This window comes from Schistocerca americana, chromosome 2 (genome assembly GCF_021461395.2).
Source record: "Schistocerca americana isolate TAMUIC-IGC-003095 chromosome 2, iqSchAmer2.1, whole genome shotgun sequence".
In the NCBI taxonomy this organism is placed as follows: domain Eukaryota; kingdom Metazoa; phylum Arthropoda; class Insecta; order Orthoptera; family Acrididae; genus Schistocerca; species Schistocerca americana.
Window position 1 is genome coordinate 182,014,941 of NC_060120.1, and position 18,184 is coordinate 182,033,124.

The following is an 18,184-nucleotide window of genomic DNA, read 5'->3' on the forward strand; positions in this document are numbered from 1 at the left end:
AAACCAAAATTTATAATGATCATTGGGTCAATAAAATTACATCTCTGTCTTTAACGTTGAATGACATAGTGGCATGTGTGTATGATGGACAGTGGTGGTTTGCAGAGGTTGAAATAATAAGTTTGGAAAGCAGTTATGTTTTTGTGCATTTTTACCAACCTGCTGGCCCAAGAACATCATTCAAGAAATCTACTAGTGACAAAGTTTGAATACCAATGAAAAATGTTTTAAGAAAACTTTCAGTGCTTGAACTTACCACAGCAACTAGGAGTTCTTATTCTATATCACAGAAGCTGTCTGAAGAAATAAGTGTTCTTAACATTCACCATCAGGTTTAGGAACAGTCGCATCTCTAAGAATGTTAACTGAAAATATTTAAGTATGTCAGAATAATATACATGTTAATTTCGGAGATGTTTCCACTTTTTATATGTAATTCAGTACCCTACGTCGATAATAATTGATTATATCCCACCAATATCACACATGAATAGGCAACAGCCATAAGATCAGTTGTAGAGTAATGTGAATTATCTCCTCATTTTCAAAAATTCATATCTTTGTTCACACTAAGGTATCAGTGTTGAAATTTTTACAGAATGTTGCTATCATATAGCATTATATTGAGTCCCACCTTGAGATAACTAACCCAAACTTTACAAAAATTTAAAATTTTCAAATTTCAAAAATCCATAAAAAATTAAGGAAACATTTGTAAGTGTTCTTCCTCTGTATGAGACTACTAGTTTATGATATCTAAATATTGGAAAAAAATAGCCTCTCATAAATCACTCCTTGTTGGTTATTTTTTGGCCTAAAAAGTGGATTTTTGAAAATTTGGTTACCAAACTTTGGAGGTCATTTTGACTGGCTATTTTTGTATTTAGGGTATTTTGTGTAATAGGCAATGTTGTAGAGGACACTTTTCTAAAAACAATCATGTCAATTGCAATGTTGTAACTTAACCCAGTGCAGAGATATTCATATTTTTGCTAACATCTCTAAACTGAAACATTGTCGCGCGCTTACAAGCAGAAATGGCCGCCGTTCAGGAAAGGTGAAAGGTAAAAAACATTGAACTTCTCAATTAGAGGGTAATCACATATAAAACAATTAAAATATTTAAAAATGGTCAAGCAACCAACTTAATTTTTATTGGACCACTTCATTTGGATTTACCCTATATGTTCCTCTAGATGGTGCAGTACCCCTGAACGCATTGGCTGCACTGATTCATCAACTCCCTAAACCTTTCCTACTTTTGGGAGATTTTAACGACCCTAAACCCTTGTGGGTCACATTTCAGTGTGGTTCATGGCACTTATTCGGCCATTGATTTATCCCTCTGCAGCCCGGGGCTCTCCCATCTGTCCACTGGAGAGCCCAAGATGACTTGTGTGGTAGTGACCACTTTCCCATCTTCCTGCTACTCCCCCAGCACTGTTCCCCTGGACATATACTAAGATGGGCTTTAAACAAGGCAGAGTGGGACACTTTCACTTCTGCTGTCACCGTTGAATCTCCCCCACACGGTACCATCGATGTGGCAGTTGAGCAGGTCACTAGAACAATCTTTTCTGTGGCGGAAAACACGATCCCTTGTTCCTTAGGGTGCCCCCTGCGAAAGTTAGTACCTTGGTGGTCGCCGGAAATCGCTGAGGCCATTAAAGAGTGTTGGTGAGCTCTACAGCGACATAAATGACGCTCTTCCCTAGAGCACATAATATCTTTTAAATGGCTTCGTGCCTGTGTTCACCAACTTATAAAAAGAAGGAAACAGGAGTGTGGGGAGGGGTACCTCTCAACCATTGGGTGCCATACGTCACCTTCCCAAGTCTGAACAGAGATCAGACGTGTTTGTGGGTACCAGATCCCGACAGGTGTTACTGGCATTAACATCAGTGACGTGTTATCTACTGACACAAACACAGTTGCCGAGCACTTTGCTGAGCACTACGCTCGAGCCTCCGCATCAGAGAATCGTTCCCCAGCATTTCGCACCCTCAAACAGTGGATGGAAAGGAAAGCCCTCTCATTCACTGAACGTCACAGTGAACCCTATAATGCTCCGTTTACAGAGTGGGAGCTCCTCAGCGTCCTTGCACATTGCTCCTACGCAGCTCCTGGGCCAGATCGGATCCACAGTCAGATGATCAAACATCTTTCGTCCAACTACAAGCGACATCTCCTCATCATCTTCAACCGGATCTGATGTGATGGCATCTTTCCATCACAGTGGCAGGAAAGCACCATCATTCCAGTGCTCAAACCCAGTAAAAATCCAATTCATGTGGATAGCTACCGGCCCATCAGCCTCACCAACATTCTTTGTAAGCTGTTAGAACGTATGGTAAGTTGGCGGTCATGTTGGCTCTTGGAGTCACATGACCTACTGGCTCCATGCCAGGGTAGTTCCCGACAGGGTCGCTTTACCATTGATAATCTAGTTTCCCTTGAGCCTGCTATCCGAACAGCCTTTTCCAGATGGCAACCAGGTGTTGGTCACATATGACTGTCATCCACATCTTGCTGAACTGCCCACTTTTAGCCACTCTATGGCGGACTTTTAACCTTCCCAGCACCCTACCTTCGGTGTTGGATGACAATGCCTCAGCAGCAGATTTAGTTTTACATTTTATTGGTGTGTGTGTGTGTGGGGGGGGGGGGGGGGGGTAATGTACCATCTAAGGGTGGGCATTTAGCCTTCTCTATGAGGTCACCACCCTGTCTCCATTTTAACTCTGTCACACTTTCTTGGCATTTGTTTGTCTTGGTGGTCATCTTTTCCCTACGTGTGTTCATCTCGCTTTCTCTCTTTGGGGTGGACATTTTAATGTGTTGCAAAGTGGCTGGCTCATCCTCTTTTATTATTTTGATCAGCCAGTCCAGACCATCTGCTCTATGGTTTTAACACCTTTCTCTGCTTTTCCTTGTGGTGTGTGTTTTCCCCATTTTTTGTTCATTCCATTTGTTTTCTTTTTAGCTGTGGTGCTGGGCGTTTTTGTACCTTGAACCTTGCTTGGGTCAGGAAAAAGGGACTGATGACCCTGTAGTTTGGTCCCTTTATACCCCAAACCAACCAACCAACCAACCAACCAACCAAAGTTCATCTCCCTTGTTTAGGACTGATTTTTTCCATCTGAGCTGTTGATGTTCATACAGCTGCTTCTCTTTTTTCCAACAGCCTCTTTAATATTCCTGTAGAAGGTATCTATCTTCACCCTAGGAGTGCACTTTTAAATCCTTACATTTGTCCTCTGGGTATTTTGCACTACCTGTCAATATCATTTTTTAGACATTTGTATTTCCTTTAGCCTGCTTCGTTTGCTGTATTTTTATATTTTCTCCTTTCATCAGTTAAATTTAGCATCTCCTTTGTTATGCAAGGTTTTCTATTAGGCCTTGTATTTTTACCTATTTCATCAATGCCGTATTTCACCTCTCAGAGCTACCCATTTGTTTTCCACGGTATTCCTTTCCCCTAGTCTAGTCAGTGATTGCCTAATGGTCCCTCTGAAACTCTCAGCATGCTCTAGTATCTTCAGGTTATACATATCCCGTCTTCTTAATGGCCTACCTTTTTTTCACTCTCTTTAGTTTTAATCTCTAGTTCATAACCAACAAATTGTTATTGGAGTCCACATCTGCTCCTGGAAATGTCTCACAATTTAAAAGCTGGTTCTGAAATCTCTGTCTTGCCTTTTATATAAATCAGTCTGAAACCTTCCAGTGTCTCGAGGTCTCTTCCATGTGTACAACCTTCTTCCATGGATCTTAAACCAAGTGTTAAAGATGATTAAATTATGCTCTGTACAAAATGCTATCATTTGACTTCCTCTTTCATTCCTTTAACCCAGTCCATATTCACCTACAATTTTTCCTTCTATTCCTTTTTGTGCTGTCGAATTGTGGTCCCCTATCACAATCAAATTTTCATCTCCTGTTACTATCTGAATAATTTCTTTTATCTCATCATACATTTCTTTAATCTCCTCATCTGTGGAGCTAGTGGGCATATAAACTTGTACTATGTGGTGGGTATTGGCTTTGTCTATTTTTGCTATGATAATGCATTCATTGTGCTGTTCATAGTAACCTATTATTGTTAGTATTTATATATGTTAAAAATTTTTATCAAATCTGTACTGCTTTGTATAAGTAATCCTCCATTGCATAGAATATATTGCGTAACGGGTACTTTTTATCTGCCTGTTTAAATAAGTTTTAGCAATTTTTGTAATATCCTTGGGTGATTTGTTGTATAATACTTTGTAGGAAATGCTGTTTTGAGTTTTAAGTTTATTCTTTCTGCGTAAATAGAAGTTCAGTCTAGATATTGTTTCATGGAAATGTGCGAGCCGTTTGACCAGTCCCCCCCCATATCTGATTTACTTAAATAAGGAGTGTCCTTGCAATGTCTTCTTCAGCCCTGTAATTCTTGTGGCCTTAATCTCCACTACCCTTTGCCCCAACATCCCCCCCCCCCCCCCCCCAATCACTGCTCCAGCACCACACACACCGATCCCGCAGCACCATCCTCTTCTCTACATCGTCCCTCTTCCTCCCAACACCCTCTTATGTATGGCCTCCTTCCTTTGTTACATCTCCCCTCCCAATCCACTCTTCCACATTGTGCACAGCATGAAACTCTCCCTGCTTGAGACCAGACAGAGTTCATTGGTGCCACATCCCTATCCCGTGCACCTGCTGGCTCTCCGTCTCAATCATCTTCCCCCTTGAATAAAATCATCTCGATTTTTAAGCCACATCAATTCGAATTAAATTCTTGAGCTTTTGATGGCTATCTCTGAGGCCACCCAAAGACAGTGGTCTTGTGTGTGTGCGCATGTGCGAGTGAGTTGCTTTTGCATGAATGTGCATGTATATGTTGTGTATTTCAGAAGAAGGCCTTCTGGCCGAAAGCTTAGGTGTTCAGCAGTATTTCTGTTGTGCCTGTCTATGACTCAGCATCTCTGCTATATATTGAGTAGCAATCTATCCTTTTCATAATATTGTCTTGATTTATGAGTAATATGTTTCATATTAAATTTTTGTCTTTGGTTTTATTATTCACGGATTGGTACCAGGTATTGAAATATTACTGTGATTAGCCCTCGAGTGGGCGCACCTTTTTTTATAATACAAGCGAACGTGTGGCGTGCTTTGCTTACATGTAAAGAATGACTGTCTTTGTTACCATGGTAAACATGGATGAGCAAACTTGCAGTTTTAGTTTACTTTATATGAGCTAAATCACTGCTTAATTAAACAATAATAAAATATAATTTCATTATATCACTCTGCTGCTGCGTGCAACTGTTACAGTGATGAGCCACTTGAAGCATCAAACAGTTCAGTTGGCAGAAGATAACAGCCAGCCGGTTATTCAATTGCTAATTATCTCATAGACAGCTGCCTCATAGAGGGGGTGTACCACTAGCTTGAAACCTGGGTCGTTTTCTTGCAAGGGTCTTAATTTTTTTTTTTTTTCCTCATGTAGCTCGCTGTTACATATTACTGCTGCTCAATTGGGCATACGACAGCACAACTTACCATTGTGTTGGTTGAGGCAAGAATGAAGGAATAGTAAGTATGGGCTTGCAATTGTAAAACAACAGTGGAATGGTACAGCACAATGTTGTTTGTGGACTGTGCACTTATACACAGGTGCGCCTGCTTGAGGGTCAAGAAATACTTTTGAAGGCAACTTCAGATATACAACTGCTACCTGCTATATCATTTGGTATAATTCTTCACCAGATGTGTTTCTTAGTAAGTTACTTAAAATACTTGTAACTGGCACTCCTATACTTCTAAGAGCCGATATGTTAGATGACGATGATGATGATGATGATGATGATGATGCTGATGATGATGTAGATGTAACCTCTTGGTAAAAATATGGACAGTGTAGGAAAAGACAGATTGCTACTTAGTGTAAAGAAGACATGCAAAGTTGCAGAGAGGCACAATTAAAAGACAATTACATAAAGCTTTCACCCGTGGCCTTAATCAGCAAAAGAGAAACACAGACCATTCGCACTCAGAAGCAAGTATACCTCATGCACACGACTGCCAATTTCAGCATCTCGGTTGATAAGTAACGCTCTGTCTTTTCCTACAGTGTTGATATTCCTACCCTGAGTTTCCATTGTTTGATTTAACCTCTTGGTAAACTATTTTGCATAGTTTCATTAAAGTTTTACAGCATCTGTTTTTGCAGAAGTACGAGCGGCTGGCTGCAGTTACAAGAGGCCTGCTTGTGTGTGCTGAGAACCCATCCTTGCGCCAGATCATTGTTTCGCACCATTTGGGTGATCTAATGGCTGCTCTCTCCCAGCTGAGCTTTGTGCCACTGAAGAAACCTGCAGAGCCACCACCACAAGCATCGACAACTGTAGTGGCAACGACCACAGTGGCAGCAACAGCGGTAGTAGCGTCATCTGGATCGGAAGCAGCTCAACGTGAGACAAATTCAACAAATGGCCAGAGTGAAGAGTTTGTGATGACACCTGAACTATGGGTGCGCCTGCAAAGAGACCGTTCTCAGTTTCGTATATATTATTTGTCTTTCATCTGGGAAATGTACCAACCACTCGTCATCAGGGAACTTCTAATACTGCATGGTGCTGCTGGATTAAAGAGAGTGAGTATGAGACTATACTTCAATACTACACGTTTCTTTTTTATGTGTCATACATTGATTTTAAGAGCATTGTGAAGTGTTGCTTCACCAATATATGTTGTATTCTGCAAGGAAGGACTTGAACAATAAATGTGGTAGCAGGGGAAGATAATACGCAATCCATGACGGAGCTAATGCGGAAATAAACAGGTGGCAGTCTTTGCTGTTACTGCATAATACGTTAGGTGAAGGGAATGATCCAGTGAGCATAAATTAATGAAGTAGGTATGTTCCTCTGCTACTAATATTTTACAGTTGTTTCTAAAAGGTGCGTGTGTGGTGTGTTTCTTGGCAAACACTGCTTACCTGTTGGAAGTACTGAGTCAAATTAAAATAATTTTAATCAAATATAATTGTGTTAGAATACATAAACAACTTTTGCAATTAAGTAAACAATGCAGTTCTACATAATAAAATACAAACTGAGAGTCAGAATATTATAGTTGATTGACTCTTCTAACATTACACTTATCATCAAACTGAAACACAGGTATATAAATAACCTGGTCATTTGTAGCTTCAGGAGATATTACTCCTAGTACTGCCAATAGAAACACAGAAATAAATGACAGTATGCTTGGCATTTGGAACCACAGGTTCCTTTTAGGGAGAAACAAGGGAATCATTGTAGAGTTTGGCCAGAAGAATGGGTGTGGGAGACGGTCCACTTAGAACATAAGGTAAGAGTTAACCGGGAACCAGAAAGTCTGTCTAAAGTTAAATGGTTGCATCTAACACTATTTCAAATGCAGATTTGTATTTCCTAAGTACTAAGAACCTGCATCTGCATTGCTTGTACAACTGCTACATGTATACTTCAAAACCCATTATGCAGTGATTTGTGCATGGTGCTTCATACCAATATTACCAACTCTTTTGTCCTTTTCCCCTTTGCATATGAAGCTAGGTAAAAGTGACTACTCAGTACATGTCCTAATCTGTTATTTTCCTGAACCTACATTATATACACAGTGCAGGAAATAAAACTGCAATATCTACTTCCACTATCGGTTCTTAAAATCTGCTGAGCAGAGTTTCACAAGAACAACATAACTTTCCTCCAACGATTCCTATTAAAGTTTGATGGTTATCTCCATTAGACTTATTTCAGAAATACGAAGAACTATTTTGTTGCCACTGACATTTAATCTTTATTCAAAATGTATCTTCCAAAAAACTCTTGAAAATGTTGAATAATGTATGTTCTTGAATAGAGAGAAGATGGACAATATCCATCATGCTGATGATGCTGTAATATTTGCTGGCAACTTAGTCTTCAACGTCATCTGTCCTTAGTTAACGAAAGTAGTGAGTGTAAAGACCTAGAAACAACAACAATAAAACAAAATTAATGATCACCTGTAAGAAAGACTTATCAAACTGTCATCTAAACATTAACAACAAAAGGTATAACTCACAAATTAAAGTCCATATCAAGAAAGCCAGACCCAAGTTTTGTAAAATGACTACTGTGTAAAAGAGCCATCACCTTTCAATTGAAACAAAATTGATATTTGTATGTTTACCATCCTTTTCTATGCAGCTGATAGGGTCCCCACTGTGGAGATGGGGGAGACATGCTCCACTAGTTCACTGTCAATGTTGCTGTTGGATTCATTCAGGTTTTTTTCTTTTTATGTGTATCATTTATGTCTGTGGACATTGAAAGAGATGTCTAATACACAAAGCAGAAATGCTGTCGAAGTTTTTTTGCATTTCCCTGTAATCTACTAGGGGCTTTGCTTTACTACCTTATAACAATATTATGAAAAGGAAAGTTGCCACTCACCATGTAGTGGAGATGCTGAGTTGCAGAGGGGCACAACAAAAAGACTGTCAAAGGTAAAGCTTTCGGCCCATAAGGCCTTTGTCAAAAATACACACACACACACACACACACACACACACACACACAACTACTACTACTACAGTCTCAGGCAACTTTAGCCACACTGCTTAGGCAATAAGAGAAACACAGGAAAGAAGAGAAAGGAGGACAGACATTTAGCATAGTGATGCATAAGAAAATAGTGGCAGTGTGGCTACAATTCCCTGATACTGCAGTTGTGTGTGTGTGTGTGTGTGTGTGTGTGTGTCTCCGCTATGTGGTGAGTGACAACTTTTTTTTTCATGATATTGTTACATTCCATCCTGGATTTTCCATTGTTAGATTACTATCTGATAAATTATTTCTATACTTTGAGAATGTTAGTGACCTTACTGTGTATCGTTTGGGGGACATCCAGTTTTCTTTTTGATTCTACTGGACATTCACTATGTACTGGGTTGAGTCAGTCATATATTCTTAGAGCCAGTCTCTCAACTGTGAGGATACTCTGTCTGGCCAAATCTTGCATATGTCAACAGTGTGGTACAATGTCAGACCTTTTGAAAATCTGCAGTGATGTTATGTATCTGTTAACATTCATACATATATTGCCTCTGAGGTATTTGTGTCTTCATGAGTTATGCATTAACAAATTTCATTATGTTTTAAGCTTAACTTCTGTGTAAGCGTTGTGATAATTTTTGAATATTTTTAGTTGCAGAATTGTGCACGCACCAACCCTCCAACATGGCTTAAGAAGTCTTGCATCATACTGCTAATCCATTGCATAATGAGGCCAAAAGGCGTCAGTTCTCTTATACGTGCAATTTGTGACGCTGATCCAGATACTGGTACTGATTGGAGTAAACTGGAGACAGTTGTTAATCTTATAACGACTGTTCATACGTCTGATCCAGAAAAGTATAATAAGAATATATGTTCCCAGGTAAGTTTAGTAACTTTCTCAAAAATTCCATTAATAAAAGCATTAACTGCTGTCAGTTCCCCCTCCCTCCCTCTCCCTCTCCCCCACCTGCCCTCCCCCCTTTCTCCTTCTCCCCCTCTCCCCCCCTTATAGACATGAAAAAGTGTAGTCATGCAGCTACAGCTACATCTACATTCTGCTAAGCCCCATGAATTGCATGGCAAAGTGTATTTCTCATTGTACCATTTATTTGGGTTTCTTCCCATTCCATTCACCTATGTAGTGCAGGAGGAATGATCCTCTGAATGCCTCTGCATGTGCTGTAATTATTCTCATCTCGTCCTCACAATTCCTATGTGAGCGATAAGTGTGGGGTTGTACTATATTCCTGGGGTAGTAATTCAAAGCTGGTTTTTTGAAATTTTGTCTGTAGTCTTTCTTGTGATAGTTCACATCTACCTTCAAGTGTCTGCCATTTCACTTTCTCCAGTATCTCTGGGACACTCTCCCATAGGTCAAACAAATCTGTAACCACTTGTGCTGCACTTCTCTATGCGTTTAATATTCCCTCTTAGTTTTATTTGATGTGGGTCCCACACTCTTGATGAATTTTCTAGACTGGGTTGCATGAGTGGCCTGTAAGCAATTTCTTTTGTAGGCTGACTGCGCTTCCCCCAGAGTTCTACAAAGAAACTCAAGTCTGCCATCTGCTTTACCCACAACTGAGCCTATGTATTCATTCTATTGCTTATCACTATGAAGTGTTACACCCAGGTATTTCATAGAATTAACTGATTCCAACAGTGACTGATATAGTAATAGGATACTATGTGTTTTTCATTCTGTGATGTGAACAATTTTATGTTCTGAACACTTAAAACAAGTTTCCATTCTTTGTGCCACTTTCAAATCTTATCAAGATCTGACTGAATATTTGTGCAGCTTCTTTCAGACGGTAATTTATCATAGATAACTGCATCATTTGCAAAAAGTCTGAGGTTACTATTAATATTTTCTGCAAGGTCATTGATATACAGCACGAACAGTAAGGGTCCCAACACACTTCCCTGGGCACACCTGAAGTTACTTTTACATCTGACAGTGACTCTCCATCCAAGGTAATATGCTGCGTCTTTCCTACCAAAAAGTCTCCATTACAGTCACAAATTTCACTTTATTCCCAGTATGACCGTACTTTTGACAATAAGCAAAGGTGTGGTACTGAGTCAAATGCTTTTTGGAAAGAAAAAGACTCAACTCTGCAGAAAGGCTTCCTTCTTGACTGTTGTTTGCTGGTCTGTTCTTATACCAGTTACCTAATGAAGCAGCATTATAGAGTGACAGTTCACTTTGCAGCTTCCATATTTTGTTGCTATTCTGTTACTTACCTGATCATAGGAATAAGTACTGCAACCTTTGCATAATAAAGTAAGTATACATTTTTTCTGAAAGTGCAGTACTGTTGAATGAACTTCAGATAAGGACAGTGACATACTATTATTATTTCACTTCTTACAGTTGGTGGAAATCTTGAAAGGATCTGATAAGCTTCCAGGTTCTGTGGGACAACTCCAGTTAATGATTGCTGTTCGTTGTATTGAGGTAAGTGCTGCTTCGTTTTGTAGTTGCTTCTGAGGATGGGAAATGATAGGAAGTATAAAGTAAGAAACTGTTTATGGTTTTTCAATTGTATGCTGTTACTCACTTTTTATATGAGGAAGCATACTAAATATAATAGCTGATAGTTTGGCTCCAATATCAGTGGCCAATATATTGGCATCAAGTTTTACGAATGTTATGTTGTTTTGAACTAATACTAAAATTCTTCAGTTTTGGTTCTGCCTCAAATACACTAATGAAAATGTGTAAAGAAATTAATAAAATTTTGTAGCCATTGAGTTAGTAATTCGCACAATGTGGTTGTGGAGGAACTTTATACTTAAGAACTTGACTTATTTTGTTTTGTTTATTGGTGTTTTATAATTATTATTGTTAGTGTAGACATGAAACTAAGTTATTCAGTTTATCGTCTCTATCTCCCAAGGAAAAAGCCATGGTGTTAAATGTTTTTCTTATTGATGCAATCTACTCGATTAAAATTTGTGCTTCAATAGACATTAAAAATACAAATGGTGTAGAGCTAACTTGCAGAAGCATAAGCTCAGTTAAGAATAGTGGGGCTGCTGTAGTTGTTCGTTGCCAGAAGTAGGAAATACTGTTAGAATAAACTTCATGCTGCATAAAAGGTTGACATATTTCAGCCTCTGTTTTGTATCTTTTGTTCTTACTTCAGGCACTGTACAAGAAAGATGAAGAACTCATTCGCAGACATGTCCTTGATATCATTCTTAAGCCACTGCTGACGTGTTGCGTTCCACCAAGCAGCATTGCCTGGGAGGATAGTGAAGTAGAGGAAGATGATACCATAGATGAAATGCCAATTATGAATAGTATTGAAGGCATTGGCCTCTTGGATTCCACAGATGATGAGGCAGGGCCATTGTTAAAAATAGAGGAGAAGATGGAAATCTTGGAGGAATCTGAAACAGAACAAGCAGAAGAATCAGAACAATCTACAACAGCAGTGGAGGTAGTTCCCTCACCTGATGCCACTGATGAAACAGATAAAGGTTAGTTACTTGGTGGCCTGATATGTTGTTTCTTGCTTTTGCATGTTATTTATTTTCTGATGATGGGTGCTTAGCAGCCTCTCCTCAGTTATCTTTAAACACACTTCTCCTTTTTATTGCTTTCTCCAGTTTTGAATAACATGTTTTTAACAAGAGAAATGTTCATGTTTAATGTTTGCTTTCATGTTATTCATCTGTACAAACATGATTTGAATATTTAAATATTAATGACATTTATCGTCGGCTGCATTCATTTTTAAAATGGGATATTTTTGAAATGGATGTTTGAAACTTCAAAAAATTAACTGGATGATTCTAGAAGTGTCTTGAGGTTAAATGCAAATCAAAACAGAACTGAAGAACCTGAGAATTTTTAGGAGCAAAGCATATATGTGGATGGAGCAGGATATGTTGGTGGGGAGGTGGTGTGTGATATTGCACAAAGCTTTTTGACAAAATTCAGTTTACAATTTGATAAGTTCTTCCTGCTTCTTAGTAAATAAAATTTCAGCTTTTTCAGGTCTGTTTTTTCTAATCTATGATGTGATAACTTATTTAACATAATTATTCCTGTCTGTGAAAGATATTTTAAATTTTCTTCCTCAGACTTTTCTATACTTTTTCAGTTAATTGCTTCTGTGTGATTTATGGTGTTCCCAGATTCCCCCTACAATAGTAATTGAGTCAGTTCTGCCACTTGATCTTTCTAGCTTTTTGCAGTGCACCTAATCGAAAAACTCTTTATATTAAGAAACCATACAAATTCGTGTGCTGTCCATTACAGCCTTTAACCATGCATTTTGACAGCTATCACTTCTTCCACACAAAAAAAAATGATACTTTCCAACCCGGCCACCAGTGAATGGCGTATCTGCTGTGAGGAGAATTCTCTTTCCCTGTATGCTGAAGATCTCACAAAGACCTACACAGGCAGGCACGACCACCGCCAACCTTGTCCACAAATGGATTTCTGGTGCCATAACCTCATTCATCCCTAATGCCCCCACCACCCCCAAAAATAAACTGCAAAGGAATGCCCCCCTTGTTGCCAAGTATCACTCCTGACAGAAGCAACTGAACCCTGTCCTCCTCCAGAGTTTTGACTATCATCTTGCCCAGAAATAAGGCACATCCTGAGAACAAAGTCATTTGCGATGGCACTGTCGTGTAAAACATTCTCGGACTTCTTTCCATGGCAATTCGGAGTAAAATCTTGAGCTTTTAACAACTTCCAACATCATCTCCATCAGGAGTAACAGTTACTCCTGATGAAGATTGTGGTGAAAATCTTTGAAAGCTCAAGGTTTTACCCTGAATTGAAGTGGCAAGAAGCCCAAGAATGTTTTATACAAGGGACATCCTACTTAATTTCCTTCCTACATTTCATAAAGTGGCATTCTGTCACCCAGCCAACCAACGCAATCCTGGTCAATCCATATGCCCCTCCCACACTCAAGCCCTTGCCACAGGGGTCACATTGCTGTGGAAGACCCAGGTGCAGGATCTGTCTGATTCACCCACCTAGCACATTCTGCTCCATTCCTGTCACAGTTTTAATCCTATTCCATCAGAGACGAGACCACATATCAAAGCAACCATATAATACACCAGCTCCATTGCAGTAACCACACAGAATTTTATGTGGCATGACCACCAATCAGCCGTCCACCAGAACGAATGCCTACTGCCAAACTTTGGTGAGGATTAAAGTTGATCACCCAGTGGCTTAACAAGCTGATGAGCACAATGTGTTGGAGTTCAGTGGTTGCTTCACAACCCATGTCATCTGGGTCCTTCCCTCCAGCTTCAGCTTTTCTGAACTATGTAGATGGTAGTTACCCTTGCAGCAGGTATTTGGATCCCATAATCCTCCTGGCCTTAATCTCCACTAACCCACTGCCCCACACACTGTACCCAACAGTGCTGTCTCCCCCTCCCAATCCACACCTGTACATCATCTTTATGGTGCACCACACCTCACCAGTTCTGATGTCTGTGTGACACATGACAGCTTGTGCACATGCCATCCCCCCTTCAGCATTCCTAGCTAAAGATTAGCTTTAAGCATCAAAGTTTCTTACGTTGTACTGTATGGATTATCAATGGGAGAAAAGACACTAAACATGAACACAGTACGTAGTGTTTCTGTTAGTATTGAGCACTGGTTAATATTTTGATGACTCTTTTACAGTAGAATAAATATGAAAGGTTAGTATTCACTGACTGTTTCACGCAAGAATAAACACAAAACAAGAGCAGTGCATTATGAGACTTTTTTTCTGTTATGAAGTTAAAACAACAATTCTGCTTCTTGTCCATTGCTGTTGGATGTATACACTGGTTCATTCTTAACTTTCTGTACGGTATAACATTGGTAAATTGTTTGCTAATGGATTTGTTAGCTTTCTGTTATGTTTTATGAAACTCATAAGACACTGCTCCTGTTTATGTGTATGTGAAATTGTTAGTGAAAACCAATTGCTGTGGTAATAATGCCCAAAGCTAAAAGAAACAAAATGCCCATTACCCATGCTCAGTGACTTTGCCTCCCCCACTGGTCTACCATTGCAACCTAATCACAGGGAGACAAACAATGGATTTGTTATGAGAGTGAGTCCCTGGCTGGCTGATATTCCCTATAGTATCACAAAGCAAGCTGTAGAGGTTTTGTCACTTTGTGCTTTTCTTAGGGTATTTCTACAATCTTGTGAATGCCCACAAACTAAGTAGCTTCTATTTTTCTTTAATTTATTCCTTCTTTCTTTTTTTCATTTCTGAAATAGTTATTTGGAAAAATAACGAAAACCACGAAATCGCATTGAATGATTGAGTGCTCAAATGAATCTTTTGTAATTTGTGGTCTACAGAGAATCTATATCTAGCCTCAGGCAGCCACTTGGTGGTGCTGGCAGATAGTGCCCACATATAGAGCTGTTTCAGTGGGATGGTTGTATGTGGTGGTTGGTCAGAAGGTTTCTGTATTTCTGATTAATAGTTTTGATGCATTGCTGCCTACCGATAATGAGATGTAGTCAGTTTGTTTTGCCTTTCATGTTCAAGCAGTGGTTTCTTTACCTGTGAAGATAGAGACAACAAGAGGGGAAAGAAGGGGCTGGTAGTTGTAAGCAGTTTGAATGTTAGGCAATACGATTGGCTCCTGTACGGAAGTAGCATCACAAGAGGAGAAAAATTCAGATTTGTATTTGGACTGTATCCCATGAGGAATTGTCAGCCAACTAAAGGTGACCATTCTGTGAGCAATTGACAGCACATATTGCAGTCAGCTGTGGATTGTCAATCATGTCAGCTTCAGTAATATGTTGCATACAATCAGATACTGTTGCCAGCTCTTTCTAGAGACTCGTGCAGCTGGTGAAGGCAGTTAGCATTATTCCTGGGGTCTCTGCATGTTAAGCTGATTGGAATGTACTCTTGTGTGCAGTACGACTTCACTGGATTTTAGCTAACTTATCGTACAGTAGAAAATATTGAATAAACTTACACTGTCAAATATATGGCAAATGATCTGACTTTTCAGAATATAATAGTTAGGAAGTTATTGTAGTAAGATTGCTATAAGTAAACACCATCAATTCGTCAGACTATGTGCAGTGTGCCACAGCAGTATGATTTTCAATATCTACCACTTGATTTTTGAGGACTCAGTGGTTGATTGTCAACAGAAGCACTGCAATACCATGCCAGGCCAAGACTACAGTTAGTGAAAGTTCACATGTGAGCTCGAATAGAAGTGACACTGGCACACAGCAGCAGTTGATACCTGTATACTACTGCGTTGTTGACATAGCAAGCTACTTCCTACACTGTTGATACAAATGAATATCCTCTCTCGTGCTGTAATAAGATGATGAAGATTAAGCTACATATCTCACAGCAGAAAATTTAATTTTTTGAAATAGGTTTTTGATATTAAAAAGTAGAAAATAAAATATTCCACTAAAATAGCAAAAAAGTTAATTTTTTAAAATATTCATGAATATTCATTAGTTAAAACTTCCGGGCTGAATTGCCGTGGTCCTTATATAAAACTGCGTCTCCTTCCTGACGTTTCGTTGCCTACTGCGGGCAACATCTTCTGAGGTGAGTCGGCGACTGGCTGCCAGGCGCTGGAGGTCCCGCTTATATAGAGCGCTTAGATGGCGCCACCAATCACCACGTGCTTTCGACTTTAAAACTACCTCTGGCTAGTGCCATCTGTCTCGATTATAGGTAATCGATAGTCACTTTGTTGGTGCAGAGTCGACCGCCATATCTTGTCTAGTTTTAATCCTTCTTCTTCTTTTTTATTAAAATTATTTTCGTGCTTGTAGATCTGTATAGCTTCTCTATACATGTGGGTATAATAATGTGAGGTCCTAGCTATCGCGTTTGTCTCACTAAATTTTATTTCGTGATCACCGTCTTTGAAAACGTGTTCCTCTACAGCTGATTTATCAATTTGTCCCAATCTACAGTTCCTTTTGTGTTCCGTTAGGTGGGTATTAACACTCCTTTTAGTTGTTCCAATATAAACCATGCCACAGCTACACGAAATTTTATACACACCTAAGGGGTGTCGTGCGTCTTTCACCGATCTTAAACTTTCACTAATTTTCTTGGTGGGTCAAAAGATTGTCTCCACTTGAAACTTGGCCAAAACTTTCCCAATACGGTCCCTGATGTTATGAATAAATGGAAGAAAAACTTTTCCAGCCGACGGGGGTTGTTGTCCTGTATTTTCGGACACTTTTCTTGTAGGGTGGAGTGCTCAATCTATTTCGTTGTCAGTGTACCCATTTCTCTTGAAAGCCGTTTGCAAATGGCTTAATTCATCCTGCAAATAAATTGGCTCACAGATGTTATCAGCCCTGTCCACTAAAGTTTTTATGACTCCTCTCTTCTGCCTAGGATGATGATTCGAATCCTTATGTAGGTAACGATCGGTGTGTTTGTCTTTCCTATATACCTTGTGCCCCAAAGTCCCATCTGCCCGTTTAATAACCAATATATCCAAAAAAATTTAGTTGTCCATTACTCTCTTTCTCCATGGTGAATTGTATATTTGGATTGAAACTGCCTGTGCACCAAAAAATCTCTCAGTTCCTCTTCAGCATGATTCCATATCACAAAGGTGTCATCCACGTATTGATACCATTTCAAAGGGCTTTTTTTTGGCCGACTGCAGCACTTGTTGTTCGGAAAACTCCATAAATAGATTAGCAATTGCAGGGCTCGGAGGGCTACCCATGGCCACCCCATCAGTTTGTTCATAAAACTCGCCGTTATATTGAAAATAAGTCGAGGATAGACAATGTCGAAACAAAGCTGTTATATCAGTAGGAAACATATCAGCTACGTAAGAAAGAGCTTCGTCAACAGTGACCATGGTGAACAGGGATAGTACATCGAAACTGACAAGGATGTCACTTGAACTAACTGTGATCTCCCTCAGTTTTTCAATAAAATGCATGGAATTTTTAATATGAGTGTCAGTTTTACCTGTATACGGTTGCAACAAGAAGCAGGATATCTAGCCAGCTCTTGAGTAGGAGCCCCAATGGCGCTCACTATCAGTCTCAATGGGACATTGGGCTTGGGTATCTTAGGTGACCCATACAGTCTATAGGAGGGTAAGCTTCCGTTTTTCAAAGGTATTTTTTATCTTCTTATCTTGTTGACGCGAATGAATATACTCGAGCATGCTGTAATATGATTAATGAAGTCAAACTACAGATCTTAAATGTTGTTAAACAAAATACTGGTGTAGCTTTATGGTCTTTGTGCACACAAATTCATCCGAGACATATTTGTTGGCTGTGAGGCACGGTGTTCAGAAAAAGCTTGATTACTTTACGTGTATTTAAATATTTGTTGAAAGAATTTACTTTCGCTCTTTCTCTTAAGTTTGTGATCACAAAATGATAGCTGGGCTGTCTATTCCTTAGCTTTAGGAGCTACAGCTCCCAGCACAGCCAATAGACACATCCAGTAATCCCTGAATTTAACTTACGTAAGTCTACCTGCTCCTCCTCTTTCTTTTCCGCAGTTGGTATTTAAGATGGCTTACTTTGGAAGAAAATGTTTGTTGTAATGAGAATTAGTGTCATTTGTACATC

At 39.4% G+C, this 18,184-nt stretch overlaps 1 protein-coding gene across 2 annotated transcripts in view; it reads left to right on the top strand.

Annotated features, from left to right (window-relative positions):
* LOC124595107 (transport and Golgi organization protein 6 homolog) overlaps positions 1–18,184 on the top strand; it is a 100,148-nt gene that overhangs the window by 33,163 nt on the left and 48,801 nt on the right. Inside the window, exons 4-7 of one of the 2 annotated variants that reach the window (XM_047133704.1) lie at positions 6,209–6,646; positions 9,229–9,459; positions 10,957–11,040; positions 11,732–12,068. In XM_047133704.1, the coding sequence (XP_046989660.1) occupies positions 6,209–6,646; positions 9,229–9,459; positions 10,957–11,040; positions 11,732–12,068 (1,090 nt within the window). The remainder of the gene's footprint in view (positions 1–6,208; positions 6,647–9,228; positions 9,460–10,956; positions 11,041–11,731; positions 12,069–18,184) is intronic. The other variant, XM_047133705.1, reaches the window with a different exon arrangement.